The 23,789-nt window shown below is 40.1% G+C and overlaps 1 protein-coding gene across 3 annotated transcripts in view; it reads right to left on the minus strand.

Annotated features, from left to right (window-relative positions):
- Positions 1 to 1,705: 1,705 nt before the first annotated feature.
- Positions 1,706 to 23,789, minus strand: part of Sytbeta (Synaptotagmin beta) — a 123,414-nt gene continuing 101,330 nt past the window's right edge. For all 3 annotated transcript variants that reach the window (XM_017899219.1, XM_017899221.1, XM_017899220.1), the window contains exons 4-11: positions 11,744 to 11,807; positions 9,899 to 10,139; positions 8,944 to 9,180; positions 8,596 to 8,691; positions 5,959 to 6,232; positions 5,387 to 5,620; positions 5,016 to 5,180; positions 1,706 to 2,174 (exon numbers count right to left, since the gene is read on the minus strand). In XM_017899219.1, coding sequence (XP_017754708.1) covers positions 1,998 to 2,174; positions 5,016 to 5,180; positions 5,387 to 5,620; positions 5,959 to 6,232; positions 8,596 to 8,691; positions 8,944 to 9,180; positions 9,899 to 10,139; positions 11,744 to 11,807 — 1,488 coding nt within the window. In that variant the 3' untranslated portion in view covers positions 1,706 to 1,997. The remainder of the gene's footprint in view (positions 2,175 to 5,015; positions 5,181 to 5,386; positions 5,621 to 5,958; positions 6,233 to 8,595; positions 8,692 to 8,943; positions 9,181 to 9,898; positions 10,140 to 11,743; positions 11,808 to 23,789) is intronic.

Here is a 23,789-nt window from a genome sequence, read left to right on the forward strand (position 1 = left end):
TATATATATATATATATATATATATATATGTCTTTTTAATATAAATACCACGTATCGTCTGCGATACATAGGATATAATAGAAATACTGTTAAGTATAAGTTAAGCGTACGATTCGGACCACGCTCATAGTTAGTTAAGCGTTCCTTCCCAACAAATCTTTTTAATTTTTCCAATTGTTACGTTTCACGTAGTCATATATCATTGTATGTTTATATAACATATATTTATACTTACTTATAATATACTTAACGATAATCAACATTTAATTTTCATTATTTCTTTTCACAAGGTAACTCTTGTTACGTTATCAGTTTTTTCTCAGCCAACGGATCAGAAATATTTAATCGCTTGAATACACGTACGAGTCTAAAATATTTATAAGTACGGCAGGTTCCTTAATCGAACTCTCTTAAATTAACAATAAATAGATCTAAGCTCTGGAATTTTCAAAATTATCAGTATATATGATATGATAAACTTTGGTCGGAAATGTTCACATTTTCATTTGGTTTTTATTTCTTCTTCTTCGTTATCTTTCGTATAAATCAGACTTCGTTATTACTAGACAGAATTTGATTTTTTCTTTTTTTTTTTTGTCTCTCTTACTCTTCAGCAGCGTTGCGTCTAGCAAAAGTGTGAAAAAGGAACGCAATAAATCGAGAATTGTACATTTTGTTTTCATCGGTATCGAAAAATCCGTATGATGCGTATTATTTTGCACGTATCCATGCGTTGAATAATGTTAAGACTCGCGTCTGAACGAACGTTACACGATAATAGTACACGCGATTTCTTTTTTTCTCTTTTTGCATTTTCTGTTGCTGCTTACGTACTCGCAATTACGACATTAATGACGATAACACGGTTAGATTATATTTATCGGAGGAGAATCGTTTTTCATTAGGCTTTCAGTTCGTTTGTAAACTATGTAATATGCACAGCGCATCCTCGGGCACCTTGTACTTCTCTGAGGTCAGTTTTGTTGTATAGTACAAACTTAGGCCTAGGAAGTACATATGTATACATATATACCTCGTTTCTGCAGTGGTTTCAGACTATAATAAAAATCGCATGTCAAGACTAGAAAAAACATATTATTCCTCAAATTATTCGTCTCCCTTTTCCCTTTCCTTTCCCTTTTTCCTATTATCCACGTACTCGCACGGTGGTTTGAATCATTGTTTGAACATCTTATTTTGAAATATTACTTCGGGGAAATAATTCCGTGTATACTCTGTAACGAAAACTATGTAGTTTGTTTTTCATCGTTTGAAGCACGATTATCTATTATCACGCGTATTCGTCATTGTAGTAATTATCTCACTGATTGTGTAAGGTACATTTGGCCGCCAGTAGAAACAAATTATATAAATATAACACGTGTCTGTGTCTGTGTGTCTGTGTATATATATATATGTAATGCATACACAAAACGATTGTCTCCTCCTTCGTACATAAGTTTCTCCTCTCTGTCGTTCTTCGAAATATTCTTCCAATTGCCGTGACACGATTTCCTCTTTAATAAATAAACGAACTCCTACTGTTCGTCTCGTGTTACGTTATCATTGCCTCTAGATAACCCATTCGATCGAAGGTCACGGTAAACCTACGGAAAATCTGGTACAGCGAAATATTAATAGGTTCACGAGGATTGAGGGACATCGATCCTTGCAATTCGCTGGAACGGACAACAACGGTGTGCATTTTCGCGGTTTTCTTGTTCGTTAGTGGTCTCGAGTACATCCATAAAAGCGGTTTCACATATATAACACTGCTACTGTTGTTTACATATACCGTTTACCGATTATTTATCCTACGTTGTCTGATTGTACTCCTCCCTTTGCGATCCGACAAGAAAGCAAAAAAAGAAATGCGTCCACGCCTGCACAAAAGTGGCCACGTTTCGCTTCTTTGGAAAATGATACACGACGAGTAAAACATCGATTGACAATTCTTTCTCTTCTCTATCTTTCCCTTTTTCCCTCCCCTTTGCCTTTTAATGTAACGTGTGCCACATAGCGATGGTCTTCCTCGGCGATTGAGTTATGTGTTGCCAGTGCTCTCTTCCTTTATTTCCGCTTCCTTCCAGCCCTCGTATAGCAGGACCAACGATACAGGAACCAACCATCACGTTTCCGCCCATGAACTCGTTGCTCGAGTCCATCACGCATACCTTGCAAAAAAAATAATTCCATAATTTTCCTTTATTTCCCTCTTCTGCCTCTTTTCTGTAGACGGCAAAGAAAATTCAAATTGCTTCGCGTGGATAGGAGAGATTTCTTTCGATATTCGTGAATTGGCATCGTTCGAGTCGTTCGAATTTCTCGTATCATCATTTACCACGTCACGATTTTTAAGCTTTCTCGAGGAAATTAAATCAAGATTAGTACGATACGATGCTGCTGTCAAAAATATTCGGTAAAAATCACAGTCTTTGAGAAATTTTCGAAAATTCAACGCGATAGATCATTTGCGTAGTCAGATTCTTTCCTATCCGCGCTATTATTTTCGTCAGATTTACGAAAGAAAGGTGTTATCCAGGAATGGCCACTTTACACGAATACCTGTGTAAAATTCAGATATGTTGCATTAATTTGAAGAAATACCGAGAATAACGGCACGGCGTTTCTTCGATGAAAATCACATTTTATCACGGAAGAAACGTAATTCTCCGAACAATATATTTTCGACGCGATTCAGAAATTTCCAATCATCTGGGAGCGGCTGTTTTGCCACGCTGGATCGATTCTTCACCCCAAGACGTTCTCGAACCACTGGCAACTCATTCATTTCGTGCACAGTGTTTCATCCGGGGACCTCCGCGGAAACATCCACGGAAGCTCATCGATATTCAGTCTAGACCTGTCGTTCGTCTACGAAGGTCGCTTCTATGTATCTTTCTCGTTTCTCGCCGTTCCTTCAAGGCGAATTGCTCGCAGACGCCACGGAATACGCTCGTCGATGGCCACGACCGACATTCAGCTACGCAAACACGCGATTTCCCCGTAAATGGATCTCCCATCCACGAGTCGAACGCGTTTTCTTAACTTTAGTCGTTAACTGCAACGTCCATCACGGTCTGACAATTTGCGAAGACAAACGGAAACGTATCTATCGTCGAAATCCTCCCTAACAGGCTTCTTCTCCACGTGGACCCGGTGGAGAAGGGGTGTTCGAAATTGCTGCGGGGTTTTTGCAGGCGACCCTATGACGCAAATCGATAACTCGTAATCGATGGAACTCGTTTATAGTCGAGGGGTTGCGTGTCCTCGGGAACGGCGTTGCGACAGACGAGTTTTACGTTTCAGTGAAAACGGAAGTTCTATTTCTTAAACGCTCGATCTACGGTAGATGGTTTATTCCGTGATTCTTGGATAAGTTCATTCTAACTGCTCATAAATTGCACGTCGAAATAACAGGTCTCGCGCTCGAAATGATTAACCCTTTGCTAACTCGACGACTTTTTCGTTGCAGAAAAATAGTCATTCGAAGACTTTCTGTCATAGAGTCGATGATATTTTTAAAATGGTAAATGAGAAATCGTATGCAAATTAAGACATAAAATTATATTTCTTCGATATTCCACATATCGTTAGGTAATTTTAAATTTGATATTGCAGGATACCAAAAGAAATCGCGAATCGGCTATTGCCGACAAAAACAAATTGTAAACCGATCGATATCTTCTAGAAGCAAATCGAAAAGTTATTCTACATAACAAAATTAAGTTGCGCGACTCCTCTACGGGGAGGTGAAGCGCAGGTTAAGGAAAGCATAAAAGCGTGATCCTTGACGAGCAAAATAGAGTCCTTGGAAATCGGTTGTGACCAGCACAAGCGTGAGTCGCTTGGTGTTGGAAAGAGAGTTTTAAAAGAGCGCGTCTTTGTGTGTTTTCGTTATCTTGGTGTTCTTTCCCTTAGTTAAATCAGTTTACGAGTTTTGAGTTTGCGTTATCGTGTTCTCGTTCTTTCGTGAATTTTCGCTGTCTCGAGATTAGTTCCGCCATTCTACGATATATTAATTAACGTCGATCTTTAGAATCTGATTAAATGGTGACTGAAAGTCACCTCTCGAGTGCAAAGGGTTAATCCTTTACGAAAAGAGCAACATTCGAAGATAATTAGTCACGTTCCCCAAATTTTTGAATTCTTATAATCCAATTCTTATAAATGGACATGTCTCGCTCTTTAAAATACACGCATGAGCATCGAATATGGCAAATTTCGGAACTTGCATTAACGCGTCGGTATTTTTTGAGAAGTTAGTGTTTTCGTGGATCACCGAAGAATTTCGATAATTCGAGCCAAAGGTTGGAAAGCGCAATCGATCCTTTCGTCGACGCGATTTTAATTCCAATTTTCCAATGATCTTGAACGAGACGGGAAATGGGGAAAAGCGGGCAACTACGTTTCTCGGCATAAAATTTGAAAATTAAATTTTTCTCACGCCGGTGAAAATGTGATTTTTCCCCTCTTGATGGAGGATCGTATAATATAGTCCGAACGCTCACCCCCGTGGAATTTTGTTATGCATATCAATTCACGAACCACCGATTTAAATAACACTTTGAAAGGGAGTTCCTGTCAACATCTGGCTGCATCGCAGATAAAAGCGTCCTCCGTGAATCCGGTATTAAGAACCATTTCTGAATTAATTATGTCGAAGGATTCGTGTAAAATGTCCAACCCATTTGATGTAACCTAACGAGCAACGCGTTGCGAAACGTATTTCATCGATGGAATCTAGCAGGAAAAATTTATTTCGTTATCGACGAATTATTGCCAAAGATTGGAAACAGTGGAGAAAGGAGATCGTAGAAATAATTTTGAGAGAAAAATCTTATTTTCAACAATTCAAATGCAATTTAAGCTACTTCCTGAAATCCATATGATCGCGACACGAGAGACTTTGAAGCTAGTTTTCGCACGACAATTGTTTTATTTGTTCCAAGACACGACGGTCTGAATCGTGGGGAAACTGGACAAGCTTGATTAAACGTTAGACGTATATTTACCTCGATGGCTGATGACTCGAGATAGTTGGAAGGAACATCAAAGGACAGCGCCTCGTTCCAAACGGGGCTGGTCGTGGCTTTTCTTACAGCAGTTTTCTTCTTCTTCACCCTCTTCTCTCGGCAAAGGAGATTTACTTTCACGAAGGAATCTAAGGTTTCTTTGTCCTGCGCGACACCATGCCAATCCGGCACGTGGAATATTAAAACGTGTCACCGATATCTTTCATAACTTATTTTTCATATCGCGACTACAAGGAAATATCGATAGCCATGGGAAATATGGTGGATTAAAAATAAAAATAGAAAGGATTACGAAGAAATTAAAAAGAGATAGAATATAGAAAAGAATAAATAAAATTTGACGAGTTTACCTGCGGAGGAAACAGATTCCTCGCCCTCAGGATCACGACTGTCAATCGTTCGGCGCTTGGCAAGTAAGAGAGTGACAGCAGAACCTCTTGAATTTGTTCACGTGGCTTTGGTTCGCACTCGATCTCACCCCATACCTCCTCGGTCGAGGTTGGAGAGTCTAATCGCAAAATATGTAGAGGTACCTTGACAGAACCTACTATATTGTTCCTGGAGAAACGATCGTAATCGAGCACCTGTGAAACAGAGGAAGCCTTGCTTCGTTAAACGTCAAGGGAACTATTAATTTCTTCCTGCATAAAGTTCAACGAATATCGTTTATAATTCGTGCAATAAACGGTAGCAAGAAATTAAATTATTTCTCCAGCCCGGTCTCGTTAATAGTTTCGAAAGATTTCGTTCTGCTAACATTTATTAAAAGATCGATGAGGTATCGAGGCATTTATTTAACGACCAAAACTAACTTGTAAGCAGGAACAAGTGCAAAACTTCCTCGCTGAAAGTTACTCTCTGAACGGAGGTCTATGCCAAAGGGTAGAAAATTAGCAGGATAATAAGGATCATGCTGAATTACCTGTAAAACTAGGGTCTTGTCCTGAAGTTCGTCGTTGCTGACAGGGAATTTGAATTGTTGATCGAAGAACGGGTTCGACTCGTTACGGTATATCTGTGTCTGCCGTTTCCTCGAATCCACTTCAGGGCTGAGGGTCAGCTTCACGTAAGGATCGTTGAATCCTCCTTGATCGCTTCCAGCCAGATCATGCGCCTCGATCAAGTGTACGTGCAAATCCGATCGATCGAAGTCGTATTTGAATCGCAAATGTAGCCGACCTAAACTCTTCCCATTTCTAAAATTACATCCAACACGAAGGCACTCGTTACTCCATCGTAACCTCGCAGTTCCATTCATTCCTCGCGATGCTTCGCAACCGATTCCGATTTTCCCCTCGTTTATTCGTGCGTTAATATACCGAAATTGCTCACGTGCCAATAAAAATAACACGCAAATTGTGCAATACGAGCGATTGCTTTGTAAACCGCGATCTACCGTGTGCTCTGAATAAATTTTCGTTTCGCGTACGGTTATAAAATTCGCCACGTCTGCGTATAAAAACGACGCAAAATTCTAGCGCGGTATAGAAATGGACGAAAATTATTCGAGTATCAAACTCGAATAGAGCGCGAAATTGCATTTCCATTTATTTTTCATTTCTCTCTGTTTCGTGGGAATTCCGAAATCGACCACGACACGGCATAATAATCGCGTTGGAAAATCAGGCACGAGTCACTCAATTACTCTGTCCAAGGAATTTCAACTTTTTCTCTAATCTGTAATAACCATTGGGTGATTCTTGTAGAGAACTCTAGAACTCGTGAAGAGTTCTCTATAAGAAGAATTATCCAATGGATATCACAGATTAAAATTCACGTCGAACAGTATTATCGGCCATTTTCGTTGGACCTTAGTGCACATTGCATCCTTTTAGATTTAACGATAAACAGTGATCTACGCGTATTCGCGTTGCTTGATGTTACACGTATTGCAGACTGCAATTAACCCTTTGCACTCGACGATTCTTTGGCTAAAGAAGAGTAGAAATTCAAAGATTCTCTACTAAAATATTGACGATACCTTTTTAAGCAGTAAATAAAGAATTGTATAATAATAGAATTGTAGAATTATTTGATTTCGAGACCTCGCATACTTTTACATTACATTAAATTTGATATATTAATTAATATCGATCTTCCAAATTTTATGAAACGGTGACTGAAGCTCATCTCTCGAGTGCAAAGGGTTAATACACGTCGCAATACGAAGCGTTAAATTCTACAAGAATTATCCAATGGATATTACAGATTAAAATTCACGCGAACAGTTTTGTCGGCCATTTTTGTTGGACCCTAGTACACATTAGCTCCTTTTGGATTTAACGATAAACAGTGATCTATGCTTACTCGCGTTGCTCGATCTTACACGTATCGCAGACTGCAATTAACCCTTTGCACTCGAGAGGTGAGCTTCAGTCACGGTTTCATAAAATTTGGAAGATCGATATTAATTAATATATCAAATTTAATGTGATGTAACAGTGTGCGAGGTATCGAAGTGAAATAATTCTACAATTCTTTATTTACTGCTCCAAACGGTATCGTCAGCTTTTCAGTAGAGAATCTTTGAATTTCTACTATTCTCTAGTCAAAAAATCGTCGAGTGCAAAGGGTTAATACACGTCGCAATACGAAGCGTTAAATTCTACAAGAATTATTCAATGGATATTACAGATTAAAATTCACGTAGAACAGTTTTGTCGGCCATTTTTGTTGGATCCTAGTGCACATTAACTTCTTTTGGATTTAACGATAAACAGTGATCTACGCTTACTCGCGTTGCTCGATCTTACACGTATCGCAGACTGCAATTAATACAGGTCGCAATACGAAGCGTTAACGTGTACCTTCCTATTGACCAAAGAATTAATCATCCACGTGTTTCGCCTGGAAGTCAAATAAAATGGCTGGTTTTCGTATCCGATTGCCGTATATCCGGTAATTCAATCCTTTTAGACTCTATGCGTGCTGGGGCAGGAATAGATCGACATGTAGGTCATCGAATAATATTTCCCGGTGGCGAGCCAAAGTTTCGTTCTACGAATATACTGCCTCGATCTATTAAATCGATATTAAACGCGCACGATAAATAACACGAGTAATAATACGAGGCTAACGTTGCAGTATCGAATGAGCATTCTTCGATGCTTTCTTCAACCGGTTAATGGAGCAACGTGGTATCACGGACGTGGCGTGTTAGCATCGCGTACAGGGTGTTTCAGCAACTTCGTTAGAAAGTTTAACAAGCAAAGGGTGTAACGTAAGAAGGGAGAATGAGATTGTTACCAGGTCGATACACGCTCGCGAAGTTTCCGCCAATTTGCAACGTTTGTATGTAAAATAGCGTCACTAGGATTAGGTAAATAGTTCTCGCGACGTCCTCGGAGTTACATCCGATTATGGCTGCCTCCGTTTCGCTCGGTTTCGAGGTTTTACGTGCATACGTATCGAAAATTGATTAACCAGCGAGAGTCTGCGAGTACTCTGGATCTTATTCTTAATATCCGCGTCTTCTTAAAGATAATCCGCGGAGATAAAGAAGGAACGCGGATATCCGAGTGTGAAAAGGTATATTAAATGGGAAAGATGTTACGCGCACCCTCGAGCCTTGAGATGAATAGGGCCATCTCTTCGTTGGTAGAGATCTGGCTGTATAGAACCCAATGGCGAGGCTGGAGGAGGTGGTCCACCGTCGCTGTTGCATGAAAGAAATTTTGCATTCAGGGATTAATCGGTAAAAGCAATATCTGTAACGAAAATTCTCCAAATGTAAATACTTCAGGCCGAAGCTAGAGCAAATACGATCGCGAAACGTAAAAATGCGAAATGAAAAATTTATTTAGCCATGCACGAACGAGCAATCATTTATCACCGAGCAATTTATCGATCGTTGCTCGGATTCGCGATTCTCATTAAATTTTGATGGAACGATTCGGGGTTGTCTCACCTCCCGGAAATGCGTGACGGTGGAATAAGAAGGGGTGAAAGACTTCGGCCAGCTGATCTGGAAACTCCGTGGGCAACGCTTATCGAGGAACCACCGCAGGAAGAGCTCACACCTGTTGCCAGAGACGACAGAGAGCTCTGAGATGGTGACGCATTACTGCTCAAAAGACTTCCGGAACAACTGGCTGGACTCCCACAGCGTGCATCTAGCGATGCTGCACGGCCTGGTGACGGCGATCTGTGCGTTTAGCAATCGATTGTGAGGTGCACTCAGTTCTCTCTGTTACATAGCTAATTAGAAATAATACGTGCCTATCATCCACGAGTAATTATATTCTATCATAATATCTCGCCTTTGATCACTCTGTTTAATTCTTAAAATATGGAAAACCGCTGCCTGGTTACATAGACTTTATGCACGCAAAGTGTTCCTGTAGCACTCGTGATATAACGAAATTTAATAAAACTGGTATCTCTTGTTCAATATTAACAATACCATATGAATCTCCGCTTCGCGATTCTTTTTCAAACGTTTCGTACTTTAATTGGCTTCGACTTTCATACACGCGGAGGTATCCGTGTGTTAATAATTTTTTTACAAAACAGAAATAGGTTAACGAACAATTTAATCATATCCCGGGAGTTCGTGGAACCGAGAATTCGCGTGGATCGCTTTGTAAAATTAAGATTTCATTAGACTGTCATTCGTAACCCGATCCACAGTGCTTGAACAATGCTCGAGCAATTAGCAAGATTTCACGGGAAATACGATGGAATTTCCTCGAACGAATCTAATTCAATCTAGTCTAACGAATACATTCGATTACGATCTTCTATACTGTACAATGTGTATACAAATTTCAGTCGTTCGAAGAAACTGTCAAACCGTAGCATGATTCCTCTAAATTACTAATACCGTGATAAATTGCTGATTGAAATTGGCAATTAAGCGATACCTTGAGCTCTTGCTCGGTGGATAAGACGAAGCAGCGTGCAAGGGATCCCTGTGATGATGATATCGTCCATCAGGTCCAAACGATCGGACCTGCGTCGAGGATCCACGATGGCTGGATGGCCCGGATGCTCCTTCCAACGAGCTCTGAGAGCTCACCGATGAATTCCTCGTGAATAATCGGCCCATGCTTCCGGATCCGCCGCTACCGCCAGGATAGCTTCGACTTTGATGCGGCAAACTTCCTGTTTCACATAGGAATTAATCGACGTTGTACTACAGCCAAGGGATCATCGTCATAATAACAGGCTAAATGAACACCTGGTGGTCCCATCGACGTCGCCAGTGTCGTGGTATGCCATAAATATAGCTGGGATCGTGCATGAACGTGATGAAAATTTCGATTTTGGATTGTTTTATAGAACAAAAAGAGACTCGTTGGGAAACCGCTAAACGATCATCGTGCAAATCGAAATCTTTTGCAGAGGAAGGAAACATCTGCTTATGCAAAATCGCATATTTCACTTGCTCCATCTACCTCAGCCACGGTATCGATCGTAAATTTCTTTCTAATCCATTTTTCACAGTCAACCCGCACCATTTTACATCGCAATAGCGAGGCACGGCGAGGTGGATTTTCGGGATTACAGTTTCGATCGAGTAAAAGGCGATCGTTTGTTACAACGTACACGTCCCAGCCACGAGTCTGACGCGTGGCAACGAGCCGAGATTACTTAGCCCGCGTACGATCTTCCGGTTTTCGTTGCACGATTTTAGACCGTGACGGGATCACGCGTCGAGGCGTCTTCGTCGATCGGTAATTTCGAAAGCAAAGATGGTAGAGGGATCTGTGTGTGGTAAGATCGTCGGGGATTAAAGCGTTCGTGCTGCACTGATTTTCTGACGACGGGAGGGACGTCGCAGAGCAGGGTTTCCAAAATTTCTCTGGTTGAAATCCATTTTCGAAAATGGGAATGAACAACTTTACTATAAAAAATGGCGGCTTTTATCATACATTGACCGACAATTTTTAAAACGAATTTATATATTTTATGTACGTGGGAATGGAATAAGTGTGGCTCTGGGAAATGTCGAGTGTGTCTGGACTTAGAATGAAAGTGACCATGTGCGCAAGGATCGACTGCAAGGATTATTTATGGTAGAGTCGAGCGAAAGTTTAAGGATGCGTGCAGAGTGATTGAAGTGCCTGGCCCACCGAGGTTGCGTTAGGAAGGAGCATGACTGGAGAAGAAAGTCAGGGTATGAACGAGGAGGATGAACGGTTTAAATAAGGGTGCAAGGGCGCGGGCGAGGACAGTCCTTCACGGTCTTCAAGATAGCGTCTAACAAGTAAAAGTCGAGCGTACCCGTAGCGAGTCTTTAGTTTCGTGGCCGATAATATAAGTATAAGCTTATTGTATTTTAAGAAGCAGTAAAGCAACGTTACTTTAGCCAATCCACCCACCCCGATCCTACATGTATATAATTTATATATAATATACATATAAATAATTTTGCATAAATGAAGGAATCAGAATTTATTGGATTGCTATAGTCATTTTAATTTGTATAGGTTTTTCATTAAAATTTTCAATCGTATCGACATTTCCGACTAATATCGTGGTGAGCTAATAATTTTGTATAAACGAAGAGATCAGAACCTATTGGATTGCTATAGCCATTTCAATTTGTACAGGTTTTTGATACAAATTTTCAATCGTATTTAGAAACAATCGCGATGGAACTTAATTATCACTCTATTGCCTAATAACGTAGCATAATCGCTGCCAAGAATGAATTTTTACTTTATATTTTGGGAATCTTCGTCGTAAAGGAAAGTGAAATTTACCTGATTCGACGACCACGGAGGAGCATGGCTGCACCGCGTGTTGTTCCTTGGCGACGTTAAATTCCTGGAATAAAATCATTCAGTTAAACTTCCATTTATTTCTTCCGTCTCGATCGCTCATTCTATTTCACGGTTGCCAGATAAAGCAAAGTCTACAAACGAAACACTGAAAGGCAAATATCCGTGACGGACATGTCCCACGAACAAAGTGATGTCACCACCTATAAAACGTTTCATCCCCACTGATCTGTCTGTCTTTCCTATATTCATTGTTTTTCACCGACGATGAAAGAGAATCGCCGCGAATCAATTACCAACTTTCTCGCAGGCAAAGCTGTCTCCCGATAACCAATCCAAGTCAAACTCAAAGGTACCCTTCGACAAGTTAGTCGAACGTTTGCGTTCGGATATGAGAAAAAGAATTTCGATTTCGAAGTTAACGTTACACGCACGATGGCATACACGCACGACAATGGCATACACACACGTACCTATGCGTACGCGCGACCTACGATCTGGGTCAACGTTGTACCCTCTGGAAAAAGAGGAAGAAAAAGGGAGGAAGAAGAGGGAGAGAAAAATAAATAAGAAAAAATGAGATGGGAAAATATGGGAAAGAAAGAGAGGATGAAATCCAGTGGAACGTCCACTGCGTTCCGACACAGCGTAATATCGTTCGAAGGAGCCCCTAAATTTCCGGCGATTCGTTCAATTTCCCCGAAATATCCGAGTCACAGCGAATTTCTGACGCGTTATTTCCCGTCTCTGGACGGCTCGTATTCTCGCGTCAAGCGAACCTGTTTAGTCCCGGGACGGTAATTAAAAATTGCCGGCAAATATGTATTTAACCGGTCGCATATATCCGGTTAGCTGGAGCCTGGTCAGCGAACCAACGATAGGTCTACGACTCGTCTGCGTTTTCGGATATTGATGGGTATGGTCGAGCTTGGTCGAAAGGAAACATCGAAATCAATTGTTCGCCGACTGGCCGCAACCGACGACCGATTTCCGATGCTGGAAAACGTGTTCCGCGAACGATACACGTTCCCCAATTTTCCTCACGGTTTCCGGTATAAAAAATATTTTTTTACGGCAGAGAGAGAGATTCGTTTCACGTTTCTCGCCAGATAGGAAATATTTTGGCAGGTTACCGTCTTTTTATTCGAATCGATACGAGCATTCGGAGGGTAAGAAGGCACGCGTGTGTCCCTGGAGACGGAGAATTCCGAAGGTTTCCGTGTCGGGTGTTATCGTTACAGGGACCGAATTCTTTACGAGGAACGGATCATCGACAGAGCTTGATATTTTCCAACGAATTCCGCGAGTTAATCGGAGAAATTTCGTATAACGAAGACGTAATGAGAGGACTGATCATACTCGCCGCACCGTGTCATTTATTTCTAACGCATGGCAGCTCCTAAACGAGCATTTCCGCGGATACGTAAATATTTGTACGGGATTTTGCGTTGCTACCTGTGTACCGGGTAAATATTCAGACGTTCGATCTTTTAAATTCGCTATCCGCGAATCTGTGTACACGCGGATGCAGGCGAAATCGTATTCCGGGGGTGGAAATTCGTGCGACGAACATGCTGGGAAATCGCAATGAAAAGAGCGGCGAGAAACGCTTCTACCTGGAAAATACTTAGACGATGAAGTTTGTAATATTTCCTACGAGTATCGAAATCGATAAAGTGGAAGAAGTTCGATATTGTATAAGAGGGAAATTTGGTAACGCCGAAACAGTCATAAATTATCGCGTCCTTTTGCATAGGAGTAAAAGAGATCGGTTAATAGAGAAAAATTTACGATACGATTCGATTAGGTGATATTTTTCCGAGCTTTTCTATTTTCCGCCGAAGTTTGCATATATAATTTCACGCGCAGCCGTGTGAAACAAGAAGCATGAAACGCTTTTTGCTCCTCTCCGACCGAATCCTTTTATTACCACTTTTTAATTTCCTTTGCCATCGCCCGTTCAAAGGAAATGCATTTTGGTTGTTTTGTCGTGGATTCAATCCGGGAAACGCGTGGAAAAATTGAAACTGCGAATCGGAGTGAATGCTAGAGAAAAATCGCAAAAATACGAACACCCTAGTAGCGAGCACTCTGTGTACCTTTGAGCAGAACTTTTGCGAAAGAAGCCTCTCACGTTTCGCAAAATCGCAACAAATAAATCTGTCTTCGCTTTGTCCCTAACGGAAACACGGAGAGGCATATTTTAAGGGTAGGAAAAATTTGGATATTTCGTTGGAACGTTTTTATCTCAGCCTCGAGTAGAATAACAGACACGAAAGTGGCTTACGTTTACCAAAGACAAGATTAATGGACTTACGGGCTAATTTCCAAGAGCAGATAACCCAGCCTTCGTTTGATTTTACTTAAAAATCTCACCTTCAGAACGATCTCTGAAAAGTCTATTATCTATAAATAAACGTCTCCTATCTGACGTTTCCCAGGTGCTGGAATATAGCAATTTTCTCTAATCTATACCGAACACGCAATGAAAAATTAATTATTATTATCCGTAAATTGATAATTAAAGGAGAAATAAATTTTTCTTTGCTGACGACGATACCGTGAAAATTAACGTAAAATTAATTTTTATTATTATTAATTAAATTTTTAATTTAATTTTGTACCTGCGTGTTGGCCGAGTAAGACTGCCGATCTTTCTTCCATTCTATTCTCAGCTATATTCGAATTTCGCGAACATATTTATTTTTCGTAACTACTAATACATCTCTTATATCGTTTATCAATTATCCTACGCCATACTGTTCGAATGACCTGAAACACTTTCTCGATCTAAGCTGACGGCGATTTTTCGAGGTCGAGGATACAAGTTAATTCCATTTCCTTTGCCACGATTCATCAGGCGAGCTTCGCCTCTTTCAATGCGCGTCTAGGCTCTCTACACTCCCTAACAACCCCGAGAATGGACAGCTTCGTTAATTACCCTCGCCAGCTGTCCCTTATCACTCTTCATCGTGATCGCTGACAATTATTTTCATACCACTCGTTCCGTCCATCTGGCTTCCATTCGCTTCCACCTTTGTTACGTTCCTTCCGGTTCTTCTCGCTGTTTAACCTCTTTTAACCGATTTCCCGCGGGGAAGAGTGCATCTACGTGACCACAATGGTCGCGAATCCGGGAAAAATGGCGACGGTTCATCGGTGCGTTAATTAGACCCGAGATGAGATTGCAGGAAGGTAGGTGATCGTAGGTAGTATTCACAACACGTAGGTTAGCACCTTCTCTACTTTATCTTTTATTTTGTATCAGACAAGACGTCGGAGGAGAAGACCTAGACTCGTTGACCGCTCAGACAAGATTGACTGATTCTTTCTCCGATTAGCCGAGGTCTCCCCAAAAATGCGGGAGACGCCCTGGTTGGTTAACGCCGAGTTCGGTTCGTTAACCGATCAGGTATTTTAGATGCAACTAATTGTGCCCCCTATTCCTTGCGCCCTCGGCGCGTTTTCTGGGAAAGCGAGGGAGCGGTCGTGGAAATTTTTGGCGACGTAGGGGGGTTTCCACATAGGTCCGCAGCCCGCGGTGCGGCTAAGCTTGCCTGGGATCCTTTAGTCCCTTTTTAATTAACATTTAATTATTTTACATTTTTATGGTTCTTCAAATACTATTGGAATAAATAGTAATATTCATAAAATTCCTTTTCATCCTTATTTTTCAATTAAAGATTTATTAGGATTTATTTTAATTTTATCAATTTTTATATTTATAAATCTTCGATATCCTTATTATTTTAGAGATCCTGATTATTTTAAAATAGCAAATTCAATAATTACACCAATTCATATTAAACCAGAATGATATTTTTTATTTGCTTATTCAATTTTACGATCAATTCCTAATAAATTAGGTGGAGTTCTAGGTTTAATATTTTCAATTATAATTTTATTTTCTTTACCTTTTTTAAATAATAGAAATTTTTCAAATTTAAAGTTTTACCCAATCAATCAAATTTATTATTGATTTTTTATTAATGTATTTTTTATATTAACATGATCAGGTAGTCAAATTATTGATTATCCTTATACTAATTTAAATATTTTTTTACTATTAATTATTTTTTATCATTTAAATTAAATAAATTTTGAGATTATCCCCCGAGGCTTTATGGTACCCGTATGGGCTGTTGAGGCCCGGACTGACGAAGTCCGAGGATTAGCAGAACGTGCTGTCATAGAACCTTTGAATTTAGATTAAAATAAAAGTTCTCAAAAACAGCTATGTAGCAACGCGTTGTATAAAGCCTCTCGTCCCCTTTCTTTCGCGCGCCGAGGGTCGCTACAAGATATTTCTGAACGAATGGGAGTGAAAGAGGATGAAAATCTCGATCTTCCTCGAATCCCTCTGGTAGTGAACGTGTAAGATAGTAAACACAGATCGTTTGGTAGCTCTGGAAACTGCTGTCGCGTTGAAGATAGTTGCCGAGGAACGACAGTGTCGGCCACGGGAATACACGAGGAGGTTTGAAAAATTCTCTCAGCAGGGGAAGCGAACTTTTCACTCGACGCTTTAATTGGGAGCCAGGTATTGTCCCGTGAAGAATACTCCTGCGTGCTCCGGGCTAAAAGGTCACCAAGGGATGCCGATGACTCTCAACGGGTGCCAAAGGACCATTGTGCGGCTGTTTGTGCGTATACCGAATGTTTACAGACTGCTTGCACGGTAAACGTTGTCGCGGAGTATTGTTCCAGGACGGAATAATACTTTCCTTGCGCTGCTTTGTACCTCGAGATTGAAGGCGACCTGCTGTTACCTCCTTTCATCGCGTTTTATCTGTATTTTGTACCATGATGACTTACATTCTCTGGAACCTACTATTTTCTCCTCGTTGTATTTGTATTCGAAATATTTTATGCCTTATTGTGTATAAATTTTCGTATAAAATAAAATTTGTACGATCGAAATTATTTCTTTTATAAATTTTTGAAAATTCCTGGAAGGAGAAATTATTGGTACGTCTATCTGCATAAATCCGTACAAATGTACGCGAAAAATTGAATCAAGTCACGCGTACGAACAGTTTTAGAATGCGAGTTGGATGTATCCTAGGTTTTATATACGCATCGAGAATGTGTTCGTATATAAATGCAAAATTAAATGGACAGAAGTGAAAATTACGCGTGAAGAGAGTTTTAGACGGGATTTTAAACTTTCTCGTTGCGTGACAAATAGGATGGACCTTGACTCGTAGAAATCACGGCTGACCGTTGTTCCGTGCACGTGGTCCGTGTTGCTTTATCAGGAGCAAATGCATTTGCGAAATCGCGCAATAGAAATTACCCTTCATGACCTGTGTCGTTAATAAAAACGAGCAAAAATCGCTGGACAATTTTATCGTTGAAATGTGAAACGATTGGCGCGATCGTAAAGTGTCCGATAATACGGGATATTGTCGATAATGTACCATGCATTATATTTTCATGCGCGATTTCTCGCGTGGAACGGCCGTTAAAAATTCTGCCGATTTCTTAGCGATATATTTTATGTAAAGTGTCAAGAATTTTACGGGGATCTCGATTCCAGCTATCGATTTTGCGATAGGAATTTAAGGGACGACCGCGCGACACGCAATATCGTGATATATCGCGAGTTCAACTGCGGTAATGGTCTTTACGATTCCAAGCGATAGCATGGAAGAAAAATCGTCGTTGAAGATACTTCGAAGTATTATAATTATTTGGAGAGATTTTTAAAGATGAATACGTCATACAAGTGTAGACACATGGGTGGTTGTTAAAATAATATAAAGCTATTTATTAGACATAAAATAATAATATAATACAATGTGCGGTGACGGTAAAGACTACGAATATAGATATATATATATTTTAACTAAACTCTTACGACTACAACGACACAATTATACCTAACAACACGATTACAACTAGCAACACGATAACAATCAACTCTCCAGCACTGTCTCTCAAGAAGAAACGTCTATCAAGAATCCTCTCTCAAGAATCGTCTCATAACCATTTCTGTCTTCTTTATATATTCCCTAAAAGGCCTCCCCCAACACGACCAAATACGGTCATGCTAAGGGCCTGACGCATCGCCGGGGTTTCTCCGAATGACCTGGCCCTCGAACCCTCGGCGACTTTCCAAACCAAAGTCACCTACACACGAGGTGGGCATTCTGCGATACTACACAAGTAACAAGTGCAATAAATATATAATGTAAATGTAGCGACCAAGTTCTTACCCTCGAAAATAGATGGATTCCTACTTGAAGGAGGTTCGAGGACTTTCTCACAAGTCCACGGTGAAGCCTCGACTTCCCTCAAAATAGAAGTTTCCGTGACACCTATTCTGCGTTGCATGAGAGAAGTGATCTGAGAAACTTGTAGGACCGAATGCCCACCAGTCCAACCATTCTAACATCATGGCAGAAGTAGAGTAAAACGCTTCCCTTATTGGTAGAACTGATCCCTTCCTATTAGCCCGGTCATAGAACACCATGTGACAAAGAAAGCGAACGAAGCAACGAGACAGAGTGAGACAGACGCAACAAACAGATGCAAGAGCGTAGACTCATCCCAAAAGCATATTAACTTCAGATTCTTCGGATGAACACATGATTATTTGCAATTATTAATTACTAATTAGCATCTTGTTTAACTTTTCATTGCATTATGCAGTAAACGTGATGTACTATACATATATTTTTTATATTTATGTTGCATCGTATGATTTGTTTAAACGGTTATCTAGTGTGATGCAATTACATAATTAATTTATCATAAAAAATACATCTTAAATTTTAAATCAATTTTCATAAATGATGTTAATTATTATTACTTTTATACTCCTTTACTTTATAAATCTTCCGAGCTATTGTCATCTGATTCCTTATTCGACTGCCTGCTTTGTATTTCTAATTCTAGGTCTTCAGTTGCGTCTTCTATTATTCCATCTTTCGTCCATTATTCGTATTCCAATGTTTCTACGTGTATACAAAATCCTTTTCGATCATTTGGTGTCGCTTCGTTTATTGCCTGGCGTAGTAGTGCTTCCAATTCATTGTAAGTTAACTCTGAGATAACATTTCTTTCGCGGATATCTTACGTCTATGTTAACGTAACGCGTTACCGAACTTGGAGATAGTAATTTTGGGAGTGTCATAGAAGAGTGGGTATTACTAACAAGAGTACAGGTGGAGCAAGTGGAATACCCCTCTTGCCCCGCAGCCGAACGAGATGACTTCTTTCCTGCAACGCAGGATACGTGTCACTCGATGCCTCGAAAATGGAAGATAGACTCGGTCGCCATTTCTCGAGCGTGTTCGATGCCGAGGAACGCGTATAAAGTCTCGAAGGTTGAGGTCCAAGGCCCTGACAGAAGTTCCTGTGACACCTAAGAATCCCAGTGTCTAAGGCAGGGCCTGCTAAGCAAGCCTTACCGATCAGTCCGCTAGTAGGCCCGGGACGAAACGCATCCTTTCCTTTTCCCGTCGTTCTTCTACCTGCTACCCCATCTATAGCAACGACGACTACGGGGATACCGCCAGGCCAGCACTACAGGAACACCATCGTCATCAAGAGGGACAAAGAGGACACCACCGCACTTAGCTAACCTCTGTCTTGGAAACGGAATATTGGGAGTGGGGTATCTACCGAAGATACTTCTATTCCTACAGTAAATAATACGTAATCAATTTTAATAACATCGTAATATTAAAAAATATATATTTAGGAAATTTTTAATTTAATACGAAATACGAAATTAATTTAATATGCTTCATGGTGTTCGTCGTATACGTAACCGACTTGAACTCCTTGTTTGACCAGACATCGCGCTTGCCAGACCTGTACTACTTGTCTCCCTTCGGCAACGACTATCCAATCTTTACTACTCGTCTGATCAGACACCGCGTGGTACGACCTGTACTACTTGTCTGACTAGGTCCAACACCCGTCACATCTACGCTACTCGACTGACAACGCACGTCCTATACTACTTGCCCAATTACGTACAACGATGTCTAATTTAAACTACTTGGCTGGTCAAATGTATCGTAGCACCTATTAAGTACTAAATACCTTTCATAATCTATTTACAGTTAAACTATTCATGTCAGGTAATTATAGAAGCGTATAAGTAACAGTCGTCAGACTAATTACATAAATACTTATTTTAGAATGATACTATAGGATACCAAAAGAAATCGCGAATCGGCTATTGCCGACAAAAACAAATTGTAAACCGATCGATATCTTCTAGAAGCAAATCGAAAAGTTATTCTATATAACAAAATTAAGTTGCGTGACTCCTCTACGGGGAGGTGAAGCGCAGGTTAAGGAAAGCATAAAAGCGTGGTCCTTGACGAGCAAAACAGAGTCCTTGGAAATCGGTTGTGACCAGCACAAGCGTGAGTCGCTTGGTGTTGGAAAGAGAGTTTTAAAAGAGTGCGTCTTTGTGTGTTTTCGTTATCTTGGTGTTCTTTTCCTAAGTTAAATCAGTTTACGAGTTTTGAGTTTACGTTATCGTGTTCTCGTTCTTTCGTGAATTTTCGCTGTCTCGAGATTAGTTTCGCCATCCTACAATACTGATACATTATTTATTTTAATATTCGCACCTATTTCATCTATCCCATTTCATGCTATTGTAACATCGAGAATAAAGTTTGCATCGTGCCCGATCGTGAAACTCGTTTCATCCATTTCCAACACTGCGAACTCCTGTAACGTTGAGAACGAACCTCATAATTTCCTCGACTCTCTAATGCACTTTATTTATTCTACTTACGAATATACACGCTCTCACCATCGACAACGTAACCTCGCAAACGTAAAATCGTTCCTTACCGCCATTCCATCGTATTCTACGTGTCGACGAATTCATTAGCGGTGTTTCTTCATGCTTCGCAAAACATTTCCATCTCCGTGCAGCAGGTTCGCAGAAATTCCGAGGAAACTGAAAATTTCAACTGTACCCGGCTGCACGGTCAAGATCTATTAAAGTTAATTAACGAAACAGCACCACGAGTTCCTACGTATTTTTCACGCTCGAAAACAATAGCTCATTGTTTCTCGCGTCGAAAGTCATCGATAGTTCGCTGAACAACGCGATATCCCTGACGATTCGAATTCCAAGGTCTGAAGCACAGTTCGTTCTGCCAATTCGATTGATTTGCGAATTTTCGTTCGTTCGTGTGGTTCGTGTCCACACGCAGGTCAATCGCGAATCTATAGCGCGACTGAACGCAAAAAAAGAAAAAACAGTCAAAGAATTATTCTTCTTTCATTCTGACTTTTTTTTTTTTTTTATTTTTTTTTTTTACCTTTTTCCAGAATTTCTGAAACTGGCTATCGTTATTTGAGTTAGTCCCGATTGAAATGTTTCAACGCGTGTTACGATGAATGTCGCGACGCGATTGCGACGACGTGACTACGGTGTGTATCTCCGCAAATTCAACGGAGAATTGCTCGAAACTCTTTGATTAAATTCTTTCCTCGGATCGCGTTATTAACCAGGATACAGTGAACAGAGATGACGGAGATTAAAGGGATTTTATTTAGATATCGAGTACGACTGTATACCACGGGATATAGCGTAAGATTGACCCACAGAGTATCCTAAAGATCAATGATAATTGGAAATACTTCGCTGCTTTGGAACATGGCTGGATTTCTTCTTTATCTCGCAACTTCGTATCGTTTAATGAAAATGTTGCTGTAACTGATATTTATTAAATAAATCGCGACTGTTCGATTTTAATATCTCCACGTAAACGAAGGATATAATTCATCAACGGTATTTACATCTATAAAAGCTTCCTTATTAAAAATTCTATAAATCGATAAAATAATTTTAATACTTCTCCATGAATGAAAAGTACAGTTTACTAAAGATACAGGTACAATTTTTCTCTCAAAGAATTCGAAAAATCGCTGTGTTTCCTTGCCCGTCGACCAAGATTTAACGTTATACCTGTTATTCTTCCATCCTGGGAACTTAAAAGGAAATTTTCTAAGGCTGCTTTATATTCCAGCACAGACAACCGCCACAGACTCTCGTCTAAGCGTCCAACAGAGAGGCCAGAATATTAAGAACGATCTGTGTTGCAGAGAGGTTACAAGGAAATAGGAGGAAATAACGCTTCCTCCTACTAACAATGAGTGGAGGCAAGATCGAGTGGAAGTGTGAACTCGTGCAATGAGAGAGAATACGTCGAGACCAAGGGGAAGCCTGTTCTATTCGCCTTGATTTCAGCAAGGGATGCATAGCCACGTTTATGTTCCAAAACGACCAGACGTAAGGTCAAACTATCGGCCATTGTGACCAGACGCGAGTAAACGTGACATCGAGGTGAACTTTAATCGATGCAACGAATGCAATATTATTCGCGTTCATTATTACATCATTCTCTCTATCATCGTTTCGTAACGATAGATTATTCGAAGTTGTATTATACATCAAATTATCGCGTGAAGGGATACCTTGTTTGAATACAATATAATACTGTCGAATCTTATATAATAATTTAAATTTGAAGGGAAAATCTGTGGAAATTTCAAATTATCGAGATTTCTGAGTAGAAAAACCATGGACCATTTGATTTATCGAGATTTTTAAGTGCAAGAACCATGGATCTTCCGATTTATTCAGATTTTTGAATAAAGGAATTATGGACCTATCGATTTTTCTAGATTTTTCAGTGAAAAAGCTGAATTTGTGGAATTTTCGATTCATCGCGATTTTTTAATTCCCAAAGCACCGAAGGATTCTAAAAACACCTTATCGCGAAGTTTATGAAAGTAAAGACAACTCTGGCAACACCGAGGATCTCGGTTACCATCCCTGTCAACTCCTGTTTTCTCTCTTCCGACCTTCTTCCCATCATGCCCCTTGAAATCACACGAGAAAATAATGTACACGTTCTTACGGTATTACACCTAATATATAGGGTGTTTCGCGACACGTGGAACCTACTTTAATAATGAAGAAGGGATACAAGGGGATACGAAGAGGTTAACGTGAACATAAACCTTGTTTGATCTTGTTTTTCACTTAGTTGCTTGACTTGCTGTATATACACGACCATGATTATAAAAAGCGTTTAATTAAAAAAAAAAATTAGAGTTTTCAAATTTCTGTTTGTATCAGCTCTTTTCGTCCTTGACAGAGACAGGATAGGATAGCAAATGTTTAGTCATTTGCTTTGATTATGTTCTTTATAGACAAATTGCTATGTATTTCGATGTATGCTGACTTTGTCTCCAGTTGAGACACAAATTTAGTAATTGCAAGATAAATTCGAGGAAGATGAATCGTCACCTTTTCCCAGAGACTGATTAATTAGTTCAACGTGGAAATATCGCGATAGAACAACTGCAGGTTAGAATTTAGAGCGGAAGTAGTCACTTCAAATAGGGTTAAACAGCTGCACATTATTGGAGCATAAAAATAATTCGAGAACAAGGTCAATCAGGGGTCAGGTACTTTGTACGAGTCCTTTTCATCGCGTTTGTGCCCAGTGTACACTACAGAAGTGGATTCGATATGCTATGAAACTTTGGGAATTTTCTTCTGGACTTCAATTAATTCATTATATCCTTTTCGGGCTTTTCATTCGGCTGAAACTAGGTCATTGAATTTCTTGCCCGATAACAGACTTTCCCAGCAATTTTTTCATCCAACGGACCTCGTGTTTACTCCCATATTCAATTGTCTCCCTAGAAATTAAGCAAATCGATTCATTTTGATCTTCCACGATTTGTTATTCCATTAAAACCGGTACACCGTGTGTTTCGTCCAATTCATTTTATTCCCCTGCAATTTCTCGATCGAGCAAAATTAGTCCACCGACTTTCCTGCGGAGCAAACAATTTTTTCCATTAACCTTCGCGAGCGATCGAGATTATTCGAAAATAACAAGTGACCAGGCGTTTGCCCGGTATCCATCGCGAAAAGAGGTTGCAGGAAGATGAAGGTCCAGTGGGTCAATTTCATAAATGATTAAACATCGTATTAACCGAGGTAACGAGAAATAACGAGAAATTTTCTGAAGAA

This window comes from Eufriesea mexicana, unplaced genomic scaffold (genome assembly GCF_001483705.2).
Source record: "Eufriesea mexicana isolate 0111107269 unplaced genomic scaffold, ASM148370v2 scaffold798, whole genome shotgun sequence".
Lineage (NCBI taxonomy): Eukaryota > Metazoa > Arthropoda > Insecta > Hymenoptera > Apidae > Eufriesea > Eufriesea mexicana.